We start from the raw sequence: 19,069 nt of genomic DNA on the forward strand, positions 1-19,069 counted from the left end.
TGTTGTATTCAAAGGCATAAAACTCAAAGATTTTCATGCATCAATTTTCCTTCCTTTGAAGAAGTTTTCTAGAGAATTCATAATTTTAAATAGATGCGAGATCATGCAACACACATTAAGAGTCACCACTCCAACTAATTAACAGAATATATCGGGTTTTCTAATAAGGACTTGACAACTTTTTTTCAAAATAGAAAGAAACCATTTGAGATATTTCAAAACCTTTATTATCGGGTTGGAGTACAATCAGAACATTCATAAATGGAACTCGACCTCGTTCATATGGCCACAGCGGGCACATTTGCAGCGGTCGATTCGTTGGACCCAATTTTCGATGACTCGGCCACACATTCCGGTCGAAACGGCTGCTATTTCGCGTTCAATGTTGGCTCTGAGCTCTATCAATGTCGTCGACTTGTTGGCATAGACCAATGACTTGATGTGGCCCCAAAGAAAGAAGTCTAGTGGCGTTAAATCGCACGAGCGAGGCGGCACATCGACTGGTCCATGATTTTGCGATGAAATTGATCATCTTGGCCCATCTTTTCCAGAGCTCAATTGGAGAACGTACGTCGCTTCAAATGATCTATCGGCTTCAATTCCTGAGTCAGCTTGATCTTGTATGGGTGTAAACCAAGATCCCTATGCAAAATTCGTCATAGAGTGGTCTGGGCGATACCCATCTCTTGAGAACGCCGTAGAATTGACTCATTTGGATATTTTCTACGGACGTTTCAACGGCAGCGATATTTTCGACACTTTGACCAACCCGTTGTCTCACTGGCACGGCGACATCACACAACGAATATGTAGAGTCAAATTTTTGGACTAAACTTGTTACTGCCTGTCCACTAGGCCGAGAATTACGACCGAAAATCGGAGTTGACGCTCTTAAAGTAGCGGTCACCGACTCCGAATTTCTGTAGTAAATTTTTATAAATTGCAGACGTTTGTTCGTGTACTTTACCATGATGAAAATGTTAAGTTTACTGAATAAATTGACAGTAACAGTTCGCTGATTAGGAAAAGGGTGCGTTCACAAAGTGAATTCAAAGTTATCAAGTTCCTATTGGAAAACCCTTTACTAAACTTACTAACCCATTTTTGCATTATAGTTACTAACACCGTGAACTTGAAAATTTAACGATATTACTATCGTGATAGTGACTATCACCGTGAAAATGAGCCTTCAAATACATAGTTTGAAATGTAGAAGGATTTTTTTCTTTTAAGATTTTCCACAATTGAAATGATTGGCCTTATACAATCACAATAATTCATTGTTGGCCTTAAAATATAAAAAAGGGGCTTAATGTACCTTTAGCAAAGACACATAACATGCAATTCTACCTCTTATCCTTATATCATCAACAATGATATTCCTCCCTTCGATGAGGAACCCGAATTCAGTCTTGTATCCATCAAGGAAAGATTTCAGAAAACCTTCGTAGCTGACTTCTCCACCGCCAACCATGATAGCACAGTCTGTTCCATCGTACCTAATATTCAGGTACGGTTCAAGAGCAATCATATCTTCCGTGAATCCCTGGTCCATAAGCTTGTTTCGTGCCTGCTGTTTGAGCTGTTCGAAACGCTTCTCGAAAAATGGGAAGTCTTTTTTAGTGAATACTTTTGCGCATGGTTCTTGAGCCTCGTGAACGACGTCTGCTAGAGCCATACCATATGCGGAAAGAATACCTTGAAAAATAAAAATTAAGTTTGACGAACTAATATGAATTATAGAAGAATATTTAGAAGCTAAAAATTGCAAGATAATAAAGAAGATCTCAGAAATAATTATAGTTTAGAAGTTGCAAATTCCATCCAACCGATCTTTCAAAATTACTCGGTTTGAATGAATTTCATTATCGCTCTCAATATTGCAAGTCTTCATTACCCAAATCCTGAAGATTGGTTCATATCACCTGGCATTCTCGTGACCTGCCAAAGTTCAACCACTCCTCTCTCCTAAGCGTTTTCGATATCCCACCACTTTTTAGAATGAATGAAGCAATCTCAAACGTTTCTCTGATTTACCGTCCTTTTCTACCACTTACAAGAATTCAAAATACGATTTTACGTCTTTTTTTTTAGTTTTGGAAAACAGTTTATTCACCCTTTGAGAGGACTTTATGTCTAATATGCTCATATGAAAATTCATTAAAAAATAAATTTTTCTTCGGAAAATTATATCATGTATACAGGGTGTTTCCTAGTTGAATGGCAATATTTATGGTGGTGATTTTTGGGCTCATTTTAATAAAAAACTTTATATGAACATATGTCCTAAACGTCTTACCTTTTGAGATACATTGTAGTAAAATTTTCAAAAATTAATAATTTAATATTAATATTTGGTTCTGATGGCGCGATAAATCTGAATTTCCTCAAGAAATTTGAATCTGAATGACGCTATAATTTATGGACTGATATTCCCACATATTATTATTTCAATTGTAGGTAATTCGAATTCTGTTATAATTCTTACCTGCATATTTATGAATGAAAACTGTAGACATTCCTAGACTCCTGGCAATGGCACAAGCATGTTGTCCTCCGGCACCTCCAAAGCACGCCAGTGCATGTCGAGCAGTGTCGTATCCCTTGGCTTGGGTTAAAGCCCTTATAGGTCGGCACATTGCTTCATTTGCCACTCTAATGAAACCCATAGCAACCTCTTCAATCGTTTTTCCTCCCTGTGAATTGAACATTTTATATGATTTCAAAAGGTATCATCATTATATTACCTTATGACTGTCTTCTTTGTAGAGGAAATTATTTATGCGTGTGGTCAGGTCTGTAAACTTTGAAAGAGATGCTTTCCTGTCCAGCGGTTCGTTTTCATTTTTTCCGAATATCTTTGGGAAATATTCTGGTAGAAGTCTTCCCAGAACTAAATTCGCATCAGTCACAGTTAGAGGACCACCTTTTTTGTAACATGCTGGCCCTGGATCAGCACCTGCAGAGTCTGGACCCACTACAAACAATCCAGATCTATAAATAAGGAAATTCAAACGGAAATAAGTCACTGGAACCTAATCAAAATAATGAAAATTTCCTCGCAGATAGCATTCCTTATAATAATAATAATATTTCTTTATTTGGTCTTTATTTGGCAAATTCTAGGGGCAAAGTATTGCCAAGGCTAATCCACTCAACCCCCCAACAATATATGGTGATAGTGGTCTATTCACTTCAAGTAATCAACTAATGAGCTTCCTAACAGAAAATGCTTTCTTTGAGGAAAATCAGCATGGATACCTGAAGGGGCGGTCTATCCAAACAGCAATATACCAGTTTCTCAAGAAAGTAACTGATACATTTGAGGATGGAGATCTCCCTCTTGGTCTCTTCTTAGACCTTTCCAAAGCATACGACTGCGTACACCAAGATATTCTGCTCGAAAAACTCCTGTGTTGTGGTGTCGAGGGAACAGCACTCCAGTGGATAAAATCATATCTCCAAGGAGAACTCAACTTGTGAGAGTTTTCATGGATGGTACAGAGATACGATCAGACCTGAAGGAAATCATATTGGGAATAGACCAAGGTGGGATTGCTGGACCCCTTCTCTTCTTGGTTTATCTGAATCATTACGGACTTGAAGTCACATGGGCCGATGGAAGAATTATGAGTATACATTATGCAGACGATACAAATCTACTTATTGTGGAGTCACAATGGCCAGATCTCAAACTCCTAGCATCAGAGGTGATAAAATACACTGAAAATTGGCTTGAAGAAAATAATCGAATTTTGAACAATGACAAAACTAACTTAGTCCCATTCCATCCAACTATAGACAGCTCAAAAGAAGTAGCCTTAAATGGCAGCAACTTTGCAATATCTAAAGATACCAAGTTCCTTGGAATTGTAATAGATCAAAAACTCAACTGGAAGGCACATATAGAAAGCCTCCAAGGAAAACTGGGGACATCAATTTATGCACTTTCAGTATTGTCGAAATATCTGAGTCCAAATATATTAAAAACCATCTGCTACAGCACAATTGAGACAAAAATAAGATTTGGCATAACATTCTATGGGTCAGGAAACATAACATCTATATTCATCTTACAGAAAAAATCAATTCGAATCCTCAACCAAATGAAATACGGACAGTCTTGCAGGGGGGTTTTCAGAAGAAATGGCATTTTAACAGTTTATGCCATATATGTGCAGGAATGTTTGCTTTTCCTTCATAAAAATAAACATATGTTCGTTCAATTCAAAAGTTGTCATTATATAGTACAAGAAATCAAAACTACAATTATCATAAATGCAACCTGACAACAACTCAACAGCTAGAGTACAGATGCATGAAGTTTTTTAATAACCTCCCCCAAAGAATTAAGAACATAACATCCACAAGAATTTTTAAAAGGCAAATATATAAGGAACTACTGGATTTAGAACCATATTCGATGGATGAAATTGAGAGGAACTTGTAGCAACTTTTCTATCTTTTTTTTTGGACACTGTTTCATTTCATGTAACTATTTGTTAAACACACTGTAGGAAATGATTCGAAATAAAGTAAAGTATTATTATTATTATTATAAAAACATCTCGTCTAGAGAGATTTTACTTTTAACCATATGCCTATTTCTGCTTGGAGCGTTCACAAACCTGAGGTAATTTGCTGGTCATATTGTTTCCATCAATTAACGATGTTGCCGATTTGTTATTCTGATAAAAATTCGAATTTGACGTTTCTTTCGAAATTGGTTTAGAAATAATGCAACAGCAATAAATTCCACAATTTTTCGAAATTGAAGAAAACATTTGAAGTGTGTGAGTATTTTGAAAACCAATTGTTGAAGAAAAAATCCACAATCTGGCAACGTGCTGGGAATAGTTTTATGACGTCAAGGCAATAATTGTGACCCTCAACAGATCTAATCGGTATTATTGGAAAATAGAAGCAGATAAGTTTTCACAAATTATTTTTTGTCGAACTAAACCGTATGTCCAAGATGTTTACTGCTTCCATCGGTTGAGTCGGTAAAGATGAAAGCTTGGTTTAGAGACCTAGGTCAGTAAACTCAGAGAGATATGAGAAGTATATTAGATAGCTGAGGTATGGTATTGGGGTTATACATAGCAGTAGTACGCCCTATTAACACCTATGCATCTCTAGCATGGTGGACAAAAACCACTACACGCAGCCGACTGCAGAAACTGCAGAGCCTGGCCTGAATTGGTGTCATGAGAGGTATACATACATCTTCCAAAGCAGCGCTTGAGGTCATACTCGACCGAACTCTCTCACACCTACATGTGAGAAAATGTAGCCTGCTGGAAGCAATAGGAATATCCCGTTATGGGAATATCCGTCCGGGAAACTGAATTGGACACATGGAGATACTGAATCAATTAGACTCAAACCTCCTGGAAAAACCCTCAGATGTGATGCCAACTATATATATTTAGATCCCTGGGAAGTGAGCCCTCTATCCTGCGAACCGAGACACTAGCAGTCTACACTTGCGCCCAATAGTATCAAAAGAAACCTCAAAGGTATGAACAGTCAGGCCTCGTTGAGGTCCATGGAATTGTATAACCAGGGGTCTCTACTGACAGGAGTGCCGTAGTACAATAAATCCACTGGCCAGAGGCAATAAAGGTACTCTACTATGTGTACCGGGGCATTGTGGTATTGAAGGAAATGAAAAAACAGATGAACTGGCCAAAAGAGCATCAAGGTTGACAACTGTTGGTCCTGAGCCCTTCTGTGGGCTTGGGAAATTACAATACAAGACACTGGTCCAACAATGGGAGAGGGACAATAGGAAAACCCTCTGAAGGAATACTCCGGGTCTTGCTTAGGAAAGGAAATTTGTGGTGCTTTCACCGACCTATACCAGAAAGCTCCTGAAACTACCACAAGTTGAACTTCGAGTAATGGTGGCACTACTGACAGGACACTGTCGGTGCAAATACCTTTTGTACTGCATAGGTAAGTCAGCACATGGGATCTGCAGACTCTGTGCAAATGAGGTAGAACAGCCGAACAAATAGTGTGCAAATACCCGGCGCTGACTGGCCAAAGAACAACTCATATGGGAAAGTCAGCTCTGGATCCTCACGAAGTAATAGCTAAGGCTCCTTAGATTTCATCGGTTTCGTTAACAGCATCAACGGCCTCCCTGCGTTTGTATGAATAGGTAGGGTTGAGATTGTTAAGAACAAAAGATTAATTTGGTCACAGTTCCCGGCAGGCTAACAGAGCCGTAACGACCCCGATTCAGTGAAATAATAATAATAACAGATAGTGGGGGTATCTAGAAGTGAGTGGACAATTGAAGATGGATCAAATAATTGTGGCGAAATCGAATATTTATTTCATTGAACTGGAGAACATTGCCCGTGTTATTATGAATCCGAAATATGAACCACTCCACCAAAGAACGCCATGTCTCCAGAATCTTTGCCAGTGGTATGAGGTGAGCACCAGAACTCTGTATAGAACCGATGTGGACGAAGTAAAATTCATGTGATTGATTGCCAATGTTCTGAGAAGACACGGCACTTACATAAAGAAGAAGATCACTATTCGGTTAGAAGAAGTACAAGTAATTTTTATCGACCTAATGTCTTATAACTTAATTTTGTCATATGAATCTACAACAAAAAACTCTTTCCAGAAGAATTAGCTTGGATCGGATTCAGTTGAATCAATATGACCAATAATACTCACCTAAAAAAGAGCATGGAGCCACCACCAGCCGCTACGGTATTCACATCCAACTGAGGGGCTTGTATAGTCACACCAGCAGTAGTGGATTCGTATACGTGCTCGTAGTTTCCAGCGAACCTCGATACGTCCGTGGAGGTGCCTCCCATGTCGAAACCGATGACTGGCAGGTCGGTCTCCTTCTGCCAGGTGGTTTTGGCATAGCCAACCACTCCACCAGCAGGACCGGAAAGTACTGCCCTAGCTCCGTTAAAGTTGTCCATCGAAGTCAGGCCACCGTCGCTTTGCATGAACAGAACCCTCGTTCCTGCAAGAAGTCGGTTCTGATTTAGATCAGAGTTTGACTAGAAAATGTGTTTCAGGGTACACATTGCCTTCGTTCACTGCTGGATGTGTTGCCGGTCCCAAGCCTAGATGAAGGAGGAGGTTTTATAGGGAGATTTTCCCATTGTAAAACAATAATCGCTCATATAAGTATAAATCAAGCCTCGGAACATAAAAGAAATTCACAGAAAAATGACACGGCAAGAAAATGGCAAAAACTATTGTGGAGTTCAAAAAAATTAGAGACCAGGAAGTCCTGATGAAACTCAAGAAACACAAAATTGACATATGTGCATTGTAGGAAACCAAGAAGAAGGGTAGAAGAAACGCGAATTATCAGAACTACATACTGTTCTACTACAGAGAGCAAAGGAGTGGGAATATTGGTGCATGAGAAATTCAAAGATAACATTGGTGAAGCCCAATATCTAAACGGTCACATAATGTATATCACCGTAACACATGCAGCAGAAATGTTTTACATAGTGAATGTTCATGCTCCGGATATTAATAAGCCTAAGGAAGAAAGAAGCCCTTTCTTTGAAGAACTTCAGGAAGTATTAGACAGCTTACCTAAAAAATCAAAAGTATCCATAATGGATGATCTTAACTCCAGAATAGGAAATGCGGCAATCCCTGATGGGATGCAAAGATTCAATGAAGACGTTCTGAATGATAACGGATATATGCTGATAACAACATGTGCAGAAAATGGACTCCGTAACTTAGTAACTCATTCTTTCACTACAAGCTGAGTCTGAAATTCAACTTTGGAAATAGGGGAATCAAAACTCTTCGATCGATTTTATAATCGAGAGATACATCCCAGTCAAATCCTAGATGTAAGAGCATTAACATCAGCAAATGTAGGAACGGAACAATATCGCAGAAAAGCCAATTCACTGAAAAAGAAACCAACTATTTACGTAGAAAAATTTCAAATAGAGACATTTAAGAATGAATCTACGAGGAAAAGAAAATAATTCAGAACCCCAAGAAGCAATAAAATTCGGCAACGTAAAGCGAACCATGACACGCCTGATGGAGTGCTTGTGTTTTTGTTAGCATCAATAACTTGTAAACAGCACTATGAGGGGATCAAACCACATCTGGATATTTATGAGTATAATGTTAAATGCAGCACCTTTGATGGTTTTTGATGTTGATTAAATTTGTCGATATTGCTTCCTGTTGTTGCTGAGTGAATTAAATCTCATTTGGTACTTTGAATTTCTACACATGTGATTTTTGTTGATCAGGCTTGAAATGCCGCCCATGAATTCTGCCGCCCTAGGCGACCGCCTACCGGCCCTGCTGAAGGAGAAGCTGATAAGAGAACATGAGAGACGAAAAGAACGTCAATAAAATCTGGGACAACATCATACCCGAAAACGCCTATAACCTGAAACTCACCTTGGAGATTATTCTTGAATCCCTTGCAGAAACCTTCCACATATCGTTTTACGTGTGGGGTCAAATAAGCATCGGCGCAAGAAGTGAAACCTCTTGAAACCAGCCTAACCATAGGCATCACCTTGTGAGACAGAGATATATGGGAAAATCCTGAAACAATAGTCACATAATCAAACGATTTTCACATCTTGTCGACTCCCACAACATTACCTAATTCTTCGGCAATTTTTCCAACTTCCAACTCCTGTTCGGCAACCGTGTAACTATGCGCTAAAGAAACCGATATACTGTTTATACCTGTTTTCTTCAAAGACTCCAGACTTTTGTATACTTCATCTCTATTCAATTCTCTCACCACGAAGAAGTCTTCTCCTGTTGTTCCGGTTACCCTTCGATATTCGGTGGTGTTTTTCATTTCGCATACACCGTCCTGAGCTGGTATAACTCGGCAGTCGATCTCTACGACTTCTGAATACAATACCTCTGGACGAACTATATTCTGAAAATATAATCACAATAATATTTGGTGCAACGTAAAAATTCAAAATTTCAACGCCATTTTTTCTCAATCATCAAATGATTGTAGCTGAAATTTCATCAAACGGATATTTTATTCAGATATTAATCTTTTTCACTTCTGAGTGTTTATTTTTCGGATTGAATGAAATGAACAGTTCTGAAATAATTTCATTAATTTTGGAAGACATTTTAAAATGTATACGACAACTAGATAATATCATTCAAATATTCTTTCACACTATAAAAACTTCTTTTTTCAATTCAACATCAGTGTTTCCACTGTTCTACGAAATTTTAATATATTTCATAGTTTTGTATTTCGATAATTTATTATACATATAATATGCAGTTATGAAATTTAGAAAATTTCAGTTCATTTCCTTTAGAATAGAGGAGAGTTCAATACATATAAATACAAGAAGGGGCTAATATTTTATGTTTTAGGAACAATAGTCTACGAGACGATCAGTTATTTAGAGTGAACATCATTCGCAGAATGCTTTATATCCTATGCAACTCGATTAAAGAACACCCCAGTTCTCGATGTTATACGACAAATCACTATATACTATGACACTAGAATTTCACAGAGACTGGCATAACTCTTTGCTTTTATATCGAAAGAAATGCCTTCCACAAATATCACAATTTTTTCCTTAATAAAATTTCAAAGAAGATTTTTTATAAACAATATAAAATTGACAAACCCATGACAGAACCTTGAGGAACTCCAAGGACCAATGCGAAGTGGGTATTGTTAATATTTTTTCTACTCGAGAAATATAGCTAATCATCCAACTCTCCGGAAACCCATATTGTAAAGTTTACTCTCAATAAAACTTATCGACTTAAAAAATGCCAGATTAGAAAAAAATATATGATTGTAATGAAATTAAATTACAATTAATATAAATCGTCTGCTTTGATCTTTTCTCGTTTTTTTTTAAATTGAGTTTGAGTTTTCGTCCAATCTTTCATACCTACATAAAGACGAGCATAAAGATATCCATATAAAGGAGCAGCAAAACGCAGTCTAAGCAAAAATGCTTGTATACCTGCCACATCCTGCCTTAATTACAAATCAATTATAAATTCCCATAAATGCTCACTTTTGCGAAAACTAAAAAAGAACCAAACAACTCGAAGAAAAAATAAAACAAAAAAAATCTATATTGAGAAGATTTTTTTAGATCATCAAAATAATCTACTATGTACGCTTTGAGTCGTCCTTTATGCATTTTACTCCTCTTGTTGAACCCAACCCTTATTTCAACCGGAAGTAGATTATACAATTTCGGGCCATAATATGACTGACTATGTTGCAAATTTGTCTTAGAGAAAAACGAAACTATCAAATTTTCATTTCTGACTTGTCTAGTCAGATAACCATGCTGTATTTTCTTCTTTTTTCTGTATTTTTATTTCAGTTGGTTTATTATCATTTCATACATATAAAGTTGCCTTATGTTAACTTGTTGACTCTCCACAAACAATTTGTTAGAATTATACTTTTTCCCTACTTTCAGAATAATTTTCAATACTGATTTCTGAACTATTTCAATTTTTTTAAACGAGTCACACAGATACTTCCCTAGATTACAAGTCCATTCCTCAAAATCGACAACACCAACGAATCATACACTCGAAAACACAATCTTCGAGGGAGAATATCTTACAAATTATAAAAAACATATAGAAGACACTTCATCTTCTCAACAATTGCCTCCGAATGCTTTTCCCACCTTAGATTATATAAAATAATAATTTCAAGCTCCGTACAAAATTTCTTGTGAATAGCATTACCAGAACCAAGAAACAATTAACTAATATTTCAGTGAGAACACAACCGATGCAGTTGAAATTCTGCTTGCAAGTATAAAATATTGATTCCTAGCTTAGTGCAATTTTTGTTTATAGTGGCCTCAGAACTATAGAAAATTTAAGTAGAATGTCGAAAAAGAACATAAGGAATTCACTGACGCCAAGTCACTAGTTTTTAAGAATTCATATTTCAATGGAAAAAGATGTTGTTTTACCCTCGGTTTTACCTCAGTGTAGATTATTCAAGCTATCATTACGAAATGAGTAAATGTAAAAAATATGCAACCACAATGCGATGAAAAATTTTAGTTTGTATTAAACATTTTTTCATTTTCATAGAAAATTTTTTTTTCACTTCGACTTTAAAAAGATGGGTGTTTTGTTAGATAAGTTAATCAGTTAGAAATAAACTCAACAATCATCCTGAAAATGAAGGGATTCGTCAAACACAACTTAACCCAAGAATTTGTAACTTGCGGTTGAGTAAGTTTCCACGACAAGGAACAAGGGTTCAGATGAAACTGATGTGCGGTCAGTCCAAATGAACATGAGAATAGCTAACATTGTTACCAGTGTAACTAATTGGTGGATCCCACTTGTTGAACTATCCGATATCTTAGAAAATTAGATTTTCTTACGAAATAGGCAAAGGTACCATGCGGTAATTGCATTCATCCACTCAAGTGTTTTGCCTAGTCACTCTGTTCATTATAACGGATCTAAATCACCAAAAGATTAGGTACACAGGGTGTTTCATGAATAACTACACCTGCTTTCAGTGCAAATTTGTAACTATAATCAAAATTTGTAACTATAATCTGAATCAGTTGACAAGTGTTTCATGCATTTTATCAGAAAATTTTAGCTCTTCAAGAGATTTTCATGAAGATTCCAAGTAAAAAGTTCAATACGAAGAACATCAATAGACAATTTTTGTTGATTTAAAAATCGCAAAATTACATCAATATAAATTTGAACAAGTAGATGCACACATGCACCTGACTTTACGTTTCTTACATTGTTTTTTATTGGTGTTTATTTTACTATGATTTCTGGTATATACGACATTCTACTACAATAAAGGAAATAAATGAATAACGTCTTTATTCAGAGAATATCATATGCCTGGCAATCATGACATCCAGGGCGAAATCTAGCAAGCTATTCAACTCAACGCAATAATAAATAAAAACAAAATTAGGAAAGCAATGACGTGATGTGGTGTCCAATGACGCAATTGGCGCTTGCATGAACGAGCGCCCAAAAGCTCCTGACTCGAGGTTAGTATAGGGCTGCCATAAATGTTGGAACATCGACCGGGACAAGTGGCACAAAAATAGGTTAAAATACCACATAAAAATTAAAACCTCATCTGAGAGGTATTCATTTATTAATAATCCTAAATTATATTTTATAGTTTCTATAGGATTATTGAGTTTTTTGCACTTAGTAGTTGAATTATAACACATTCCCCGAAAATAAGATTTATTCAGACATATCCACTGAAATAATTTATAAAGAACAAAAATAATATCAACTCGCAATAAAAACAACATAAAGTCGCAACAATAAACAAATAGGTATGGTACCCTTTTTTTAGGCTTGATCCTCGGTGCCATTTTTTTAGCCCATTTATATATTTCAAAGTTTTGGCCTTTCCAATTAATTTTTTTCTCACATAAATATAAAATTCTACGTTTGTCATTTCATACTGTAAGTTGTTTCTGCGTACTCATGAAAACCTTTCATCATTCGACCCTTTTAGATAATATCGAAAAATATATGAAAATTTTAAGACCAATAGACTGCACAGAAATTGACATCATATCGGCGGAAGTGGAAGAAGTTTTGTGGAGTATGTGCGCTGGACAACTGGATAATTATGATGTCTTTGGAAAAAATTTCTTCTAATGAAAAAAACTCGCCTTTATTTTACTTCGAAGTAAGTACCTATTTGAGTTATCCGCACTGACAGCGAAAATATTTCATATAGAAATATTAAGGTCCTCTAAAGATTCAATACAAAATAAAGTGATTGTGTAAGAAAATTTATTTGGCCATGTGTTCAATTTTAATAATTTTATTTTCAATCCTTCAGTTTCAGAAAAATAATGTTTGAGCAACGGAAACAGTACAAATGTCTTGGCGTACCGGGACGTATGGCAGCCCTAGGTTAGTAGTTTCCTTTTTTTTTAGTAATACTCACCAATTCGAAAATTTTTGGTCTGGCCTGGTTTCCAATCATGAGTAGATCTTTGAAACCTTTATTTATAACTAGGGCCATTTTTTCACCTTTTCTTTCCAATAGAGCATTGGTAGCTACTGTTGTACCCATCCTGATACATTCAATTCGAGAATTATCCACTGGTTGAGAGCGGTCTAATCTCCGTCCGGTGACCTACAAATATCACTCATTATTAATATATGATTAATTTAGAACGGCTTAGATTTTTGCCCCTTCAGTGGGAATTATGATTTGATGCAAGCTGTGTTTCTACATCTTACAATGAATATCTTGAGCAAACGAGAATAGATCGAAGACAAATAAATACACACATTAAAATGGTCTTCTATAGTTAATAAATATTCGTGAATAAAATTGAAAAAACTTTTTGGAAAATAATATTCAATCTCAATGTCATCATAAAAATACACCTTTTCCAATGGACTAGTTTAGTGATGTTGATAATACTATATTTGACACGATAGAATCAAAATATAGAGCAAAACTGATAAATCAGTGAAAAAATTTTGAAAATCCATCAATAAATGACTGAGAAATAGATTATTTAAATTTACGTATTTTAGCGCGGAACGTCTTTGGTCCCCGACACGTCTGTGACGTCACGGCACTTGCCTGTGATCGCTACACCATAAATTACGTTTAAATACTTAGCCGCGCCAAGGCTCTCGCGCCGTTTGTAGTTATACAGTGTAGTTTTAACTCGAGTTTTGTTTTTATGTCATAATGAAGGAAGGCTTCGTGAAAGGACAAAGTGACAATTTGCCTAAAATAGATATATGTATTCGCAGTGATGGAGTTTTTTCTTCAAATCCATCTTATGTCAGTGCTGAAATAAAAGGAGTTAAACTTTTCAAGTAAATATCTACTTTTGAGTTTGCTTCATCATGGTTCAACTTATAACGATGATTTATTTAAAAAACGTTTCATAAACAGTTTGTAGTTGAGTACTGGTTGTTGAAGTCCAGCAATAACAAAACATATTTATGTGAGAAGTAAAAAGTAAAAAGAGAAAAAAGTAATTTATATGTATGTATATAGTAAGTTATTTCAGCCATCGTGTGACGAACAAAACACGACACGAACGGCACAAGTGATTGTACACCAATGAATTCGTAAGCACTCTGCGAATACCAGTCGTCTAGTGTGTGACGTCACGCCACTTAGACGTACTATGAAATTATTCTTCCAAGCGCAACTTCAAAGTCCCATAACTTTTTCATTTCTAGAGATATTTCAATGATTCTTCCACATTTTTGTTTCATTTTACTTAAATTCTTAGAATTAATCCTTAACAAAAAAATGAAAACTAGTCCATTGTAGTTCAGAAAAACAAAGTTCCAAACCAACCTAAGGTACATGTTATTTAAAAAACTATCGAATAAGCAGATGTCCCCTAGACCATTTTGATGTGTATAATTCAGAAGATTTTCATTATTATACTATTTTTCATATTCGATTGAATCCGTGGGTTGCTCTTCATCTCAACAAAAGCTGAAGACACTGGATTTAAAATTCAGCTCACCTCTTGAATAATCCTACGAATTCCTTCAGTGGGAGCGTCATTGTAGTTTGAGGGATCTTCGGATAACAACTTCAGTACTTTCAGTTCACCACCTGGACATCTTGCGAAGACATCAGTAAAAGTGCCACCACGATCTATGGCGAACTGGAATTTATCACTTGTTGACATTTTCTGAAACAACGTCAAAATATTAAGGAAGTTAATCATAGCAACAATAATCTTTGACAGCTTGAAAATTTTTCATCGAGACGCGTGAATTCGTGCTGATTAAATTTTATAATTTCTAGTCAAATTTTCAAGCACTAAACGTAAATCATCATCATCGGTATCACACCTTCAGATTCATCATCACTTTCGAAGGCAACCGAAAACAACCATAATAATAATAAGTAATGAAACAAAGGGAGAGAAAAACGGGATCAGGAACCTTATTGCGAAAAAATTATGATTATGTAGATGTATTCAGAAGAAACCAAAAAAAGATATAAAAGAATATAATCCATAAGTATCGAATTGGGAAAATAGATCCAACATCGTCAATGTCCATTTGAGAGGAGAAACAAAGAGAAAATTACCCTCTGCCAACGTAGAACCTTGACAACTTCATCAACTTTACTGCATCTTTATGGGCCACTCATTATCCAAACCGTGCGACAGTCAAGTCATCGAATCCAACGATATCAGAAGTACATACAGGGTGTAAGGACTGTAAGGACTTTCAGTGCAGGAAATTTTGGGGAGAGTGAAAAAGTGTTTAAAATATGTCCTTATTCTTTTAAGAGTTACAGGATGTTTCATGTAGGGATTCACACTTGACTCGATATTCAAGCTACTCAACTTAACTATCAATGAAAAATTATATTCCAAAAATTATTTCCTTTTGATATAACCATTTGAGACTTATGAGAGATAAAACTAAAATATGTTTTTTTTCTTGGAATTTTAACCTCCTGTACCTTTTCAATCGACCCAAACCCGAAAAAATGGTAAAGAAAAAAAGTGTATCTTTGTGCCTCAGGAATCTACTGTCAAAGACTCAGGGACGCTGCCAGGACCGGCATAGCGGACATTTTGCCGGGGCGCTAATTTTAGGGGCGCAAAATCAAAACAAAACATATTTTTCGACACAAAATATTTTCTTGGAAAAAACTCCACTTTTTGTGGTAAATTAAAAATTGCCAAACGCCAATTTCATTGACATCGAATAGGCGCCAGCGCCGTGGCTAGGGGTAAGCAGGATAGGCCTAAGGCGCCAAACTTCAAGGGCGGCATTTCAAGCTTGATCAACAAAAATCACATGTATAGAAATTCAAAGTACCGAATGAGATTCAATTCGGTCAGCAACAACAGGAAGGAATATCGACAAATTAAATTAACATCAAAAACCATCAAGGTGCCGCATTATGCATTCTTTTTTAGTTTTTATTTTTTTTTTTTATTTCTATTTAAAATAGAATTATTCATTATCTTCTTCCACTGTACCCATAAATATCTAGATGTGGCGTAATCCACTCTCATAGAGCTGTTTACGATTTATTGTCCCTAAAAAATAAAAACGCACTCATCGGACTTTTCGGCGTTCGCTTTGCTAATCGTTGGCGAATTATATTGCCACTTGGGATTATTTTTCTCTTCAATTTTCCAATCAGAATGTTAATTCCTCAGAATGGAAAGCAAAATATACAGGAAACGATTCCATTTCACCATTTCCAACTTATCCTTCCTTATCCTATATAAGAAGTTGTTTTATTTTATACCACATTCCATTATAGTAACTTGAGTTCGAAAGCGAATAATGGGGCTTAAATATATACATATAACTTATTAAATCGAAAAACTGAGAACTACGTAGTAATGAATGTTTTTGCTACGGAGACCTCAGCTGCCAAAATAATTATTTTTCTGGTAAACAACAAAACATATGAATTTAATACTCCAACAAAATTCGATGAACAGGTAGGTAGTATTGTCTATTATATATTAACTCTGTATCGCGCCAGATAAATTAGGCAAAGCAGGGCGGCGATATTTTATTTTGCCGAGGCACCAAAATTTCTGGCGGCAGCCCTGCAAAAACTCACCCTTTTGTATATCGAATAGCAATTGTTTCAAAATTCGTGCAAAATTTAGTGTTAATAGTTTCGTCAAACACATAGAACATTCAGGCAGAATATTAATAGAACTTATCCAATGTTTACGTAATTACAGATAACACTAATGTTCATGCCGAATTCCAGGAGAATCGGATAAGCAAATCGAACCTCGATGAGAATCGCTAGTGAGGTATCTGAAAAACGTGTGACCTTGATTGTGAGAGGGCAGATTTGTTTTGTTCCTCTGGCCTCCAGTGGTCTTAATCTGCCAATGAACTATTGGCATAGTGTAGGAGAGTTTCTTTTTTCAACTTTTCCACTGCTCGATGAATATTCCACCGTTTTGATTCAAAGCATGACAGTCTGTATGTGCAAAGATTGTTGTCGCCACTACTCTTTTCTTACTTACTTCAACTCTGCCAATGAATGTCTTTGCCAACTTTGTATAAATGCAGAAGTTCTTTTTGGGAGGAATTCATGACAAAATTTCGAAAAACCGTTTTTATTTCCTTAAAAGGGCCCACAAATATCTGCATGGAAACTCACCTCGTCTCGAAGGTTCATTTTTCCGGGATGTGGTTGGTACACAATTTTGTTTTTGGAATATACAACCTTCGCAGAAAGTGTCGCCATTCTCCAAGTCTATATTTAAATTATGACATTTCAAAATCTCTCTGACATATTTTTTTATTCAGCAATTATTACGTATTCTGATTGAATGGCATGTTATGGTTTTTGAGGTTTTATTGGTAGATGATTTGCAGTAAAACGGCGTGCATTAAAAGTGAACTTTAATTAAGAGAAAATGCATGACGTGAAGTCAGGAGCTTTACAGCGCACCCTTGAAGACCACAGAGTTGAAGATATAGTGACTAGGTCATTGAAAATATACAAAGTGATCCATTCAAAAATCTCCCATTCATTGATTTTTTTTGGGAACACTCTGTATCAAACAATCTAGTTTGTATCTAAAAGACTTGAATGTGGGTTGAGCAAACAATTTCCACATCTGAATGATTTATTCAGAAATTGTAAGTTTATTCTCTCTTTTCTGATTCAGAATAAAAAAAGGCATTTTATCAGAGTAAAATTACAAATTCTAAAAACAAAGTAAAAACAGCATGGAATATGGTCAACCAAGTAAGTGAGTAAGTAAGTAATAAATGTTATAAAACCAATTTGCTCTAAACTTAGATAATGATGAAATCTTCGAAAACCTTCATAAGGTTACTAATAAGTTTGTTTATTCCTTGTTGATAAACCTGAGGATTTGCAGAAACAGTCCTCTGGCATAAGTTACACTGATGACATCAAAGTAAACCTCAATACTATGTTCTTGTTACCATATGTCGAGGAAGGATTTTTCAACTTGATTAACCAAAGGTTGAAGTAAAAATTTTCAGCTGGTTTCGATGATGTTCCAGGGTATATTGTAAAAAAATGTTTGAGGGAAATTTCTAAACCACCAACACACTTGGTTAATATTTAATTTGTTGATGGTGGTTTACCTGATATACCGATAACAACTAAGATTGTTCCACTTCACTAGAAGGGCGACAATGAGGATATTAACAATTTTCGTCCTATATCGTTAATTCCAACATTTTCAAAGATCTTCGAGTATTGTTTTCTTAAAAGATTACTAAACTTCTTAGAGATTAATGAAATTAAGATCAATAATCAATTCGGTTTTCGACAAAAGCGCAGTACAAACGACGCTGTTTATGCTCTTCTGAAGTGTGTAGTTCAACATATAGAGAAGGGTTCTTGCCCTAGCGGAATTTTTTGTGATTTAAGCAAAGCTTTCAAATGTGTCAATCATGTCATACTCTCATTAAAAATCGGGAATATGGGTATACGTGTAAATGCTTTCAATTGGATAAAAGACGATCTCAAAAATAGAAGGCAATTCGTAGCGATCAAATCTGAACAGAAGTCACAACAGAAATATGTAAAATCTGAATTGCGCGAAATTAAGACAGGTGTACCACAAGGTTCGGTTTTGGGCCCGGTGCTGTTCATACTGTAAGTTAATGATATTTTGAATGATATCGACTGTGATTTATTTCTATATGCTGATGATGCCACTGTTGTTGTCCATGGCGAAAACAATTTATCATTGCAAGAAAATCTACAGAGGAATTTAGGTAAAATATGTGATTGGTTCAAGATGAAATCACTGCATATAAATTAAGATAAAACTGTTTATATGGTCTTATATATATATATATATATATATATATATATATATATATATATATATATATATATATATATATATATATATATATTATATAAATAATAAATAAACATTAATCTAAAACTTGGAGAAATTGAGCTGAGGAGAGTAAATTATGTAAGATTTCTAGGTATATCGATGTTGATGAGAATCTCAATTGAAAATATCAATGTGAGAGTCTCCTTAAGAAATTGAGT

The 19,069-nt window shown here is 35.6% G+C and overlaps 1 protein-coding gene across 1 annotated transcript in view; it reads right to left on the bottom strand.

Annotated features, from left to right (window-relative positions):
- Positions 1 to 17,373, bottom strand: part of LOC123681876 (5-oxoprolinase) — a 106,485-nt gene extending 89,112 nt beyond the window's left edge. Inside the window, exons 1-9 of the mRNA XM_045620215.1 lie at positions 17,180 to 17,373; positions 14,541 to 14,711; positions 12,980 to 13,171; positions 8,644 to 8,932; positions 8,434 to 8,583; positions 6,700 to 7,003; positions 2,748 to 2,994; positions 2,489 to 2,696; positions 1,351 to 1,698 (exon numbers count right to left, since the gene is read on the bottom strand). Coding sequence (XP_045476171.1) covers positions 1,351 to 1,698; positions 2,489 to 2,696; positions 2,748 to 2,994; positions 6,700 to 7,003; positions 8,434 to 8,583; positions 8,644 to 8,932; positions 12,980 to 13,171; positions 14,541 to 14,711; positions 17,180 to 17,266 — 1,996 coding nt within the window. The 5' untranslated portion in view covers positions 17,267 to 17,373. The remainder of the gene's footprint in view (positions 1 to 1,350; positions 1,699 to 2,488; positions 2,697 to 2,747; positions 2,995 to 6,699; positions 7,004 to 8,433; positions 8,584 to 8,643; positions 8,933 to 12,979; positions 13,172 to 14,540; positions 14,712 to 17,179) is intronic.
- Positions 17,374 to 19,069: the final 1,696 nt, after the last annotated feature.

Source organism: Harmonia axyridis, chromosome 1 (assembly GCF_914767665.1).
Source record: "Harmonia axyridis chromosome 1, icHarAxyr1.1, whole genome shotgun sequence".
Classification (NCBI taxonomy): Eukaryota; Metazoa; Arthropoda; class Insecta; order Coleoptera; family Coccinellidae; genus Harmonia; species Harmonia axyridis.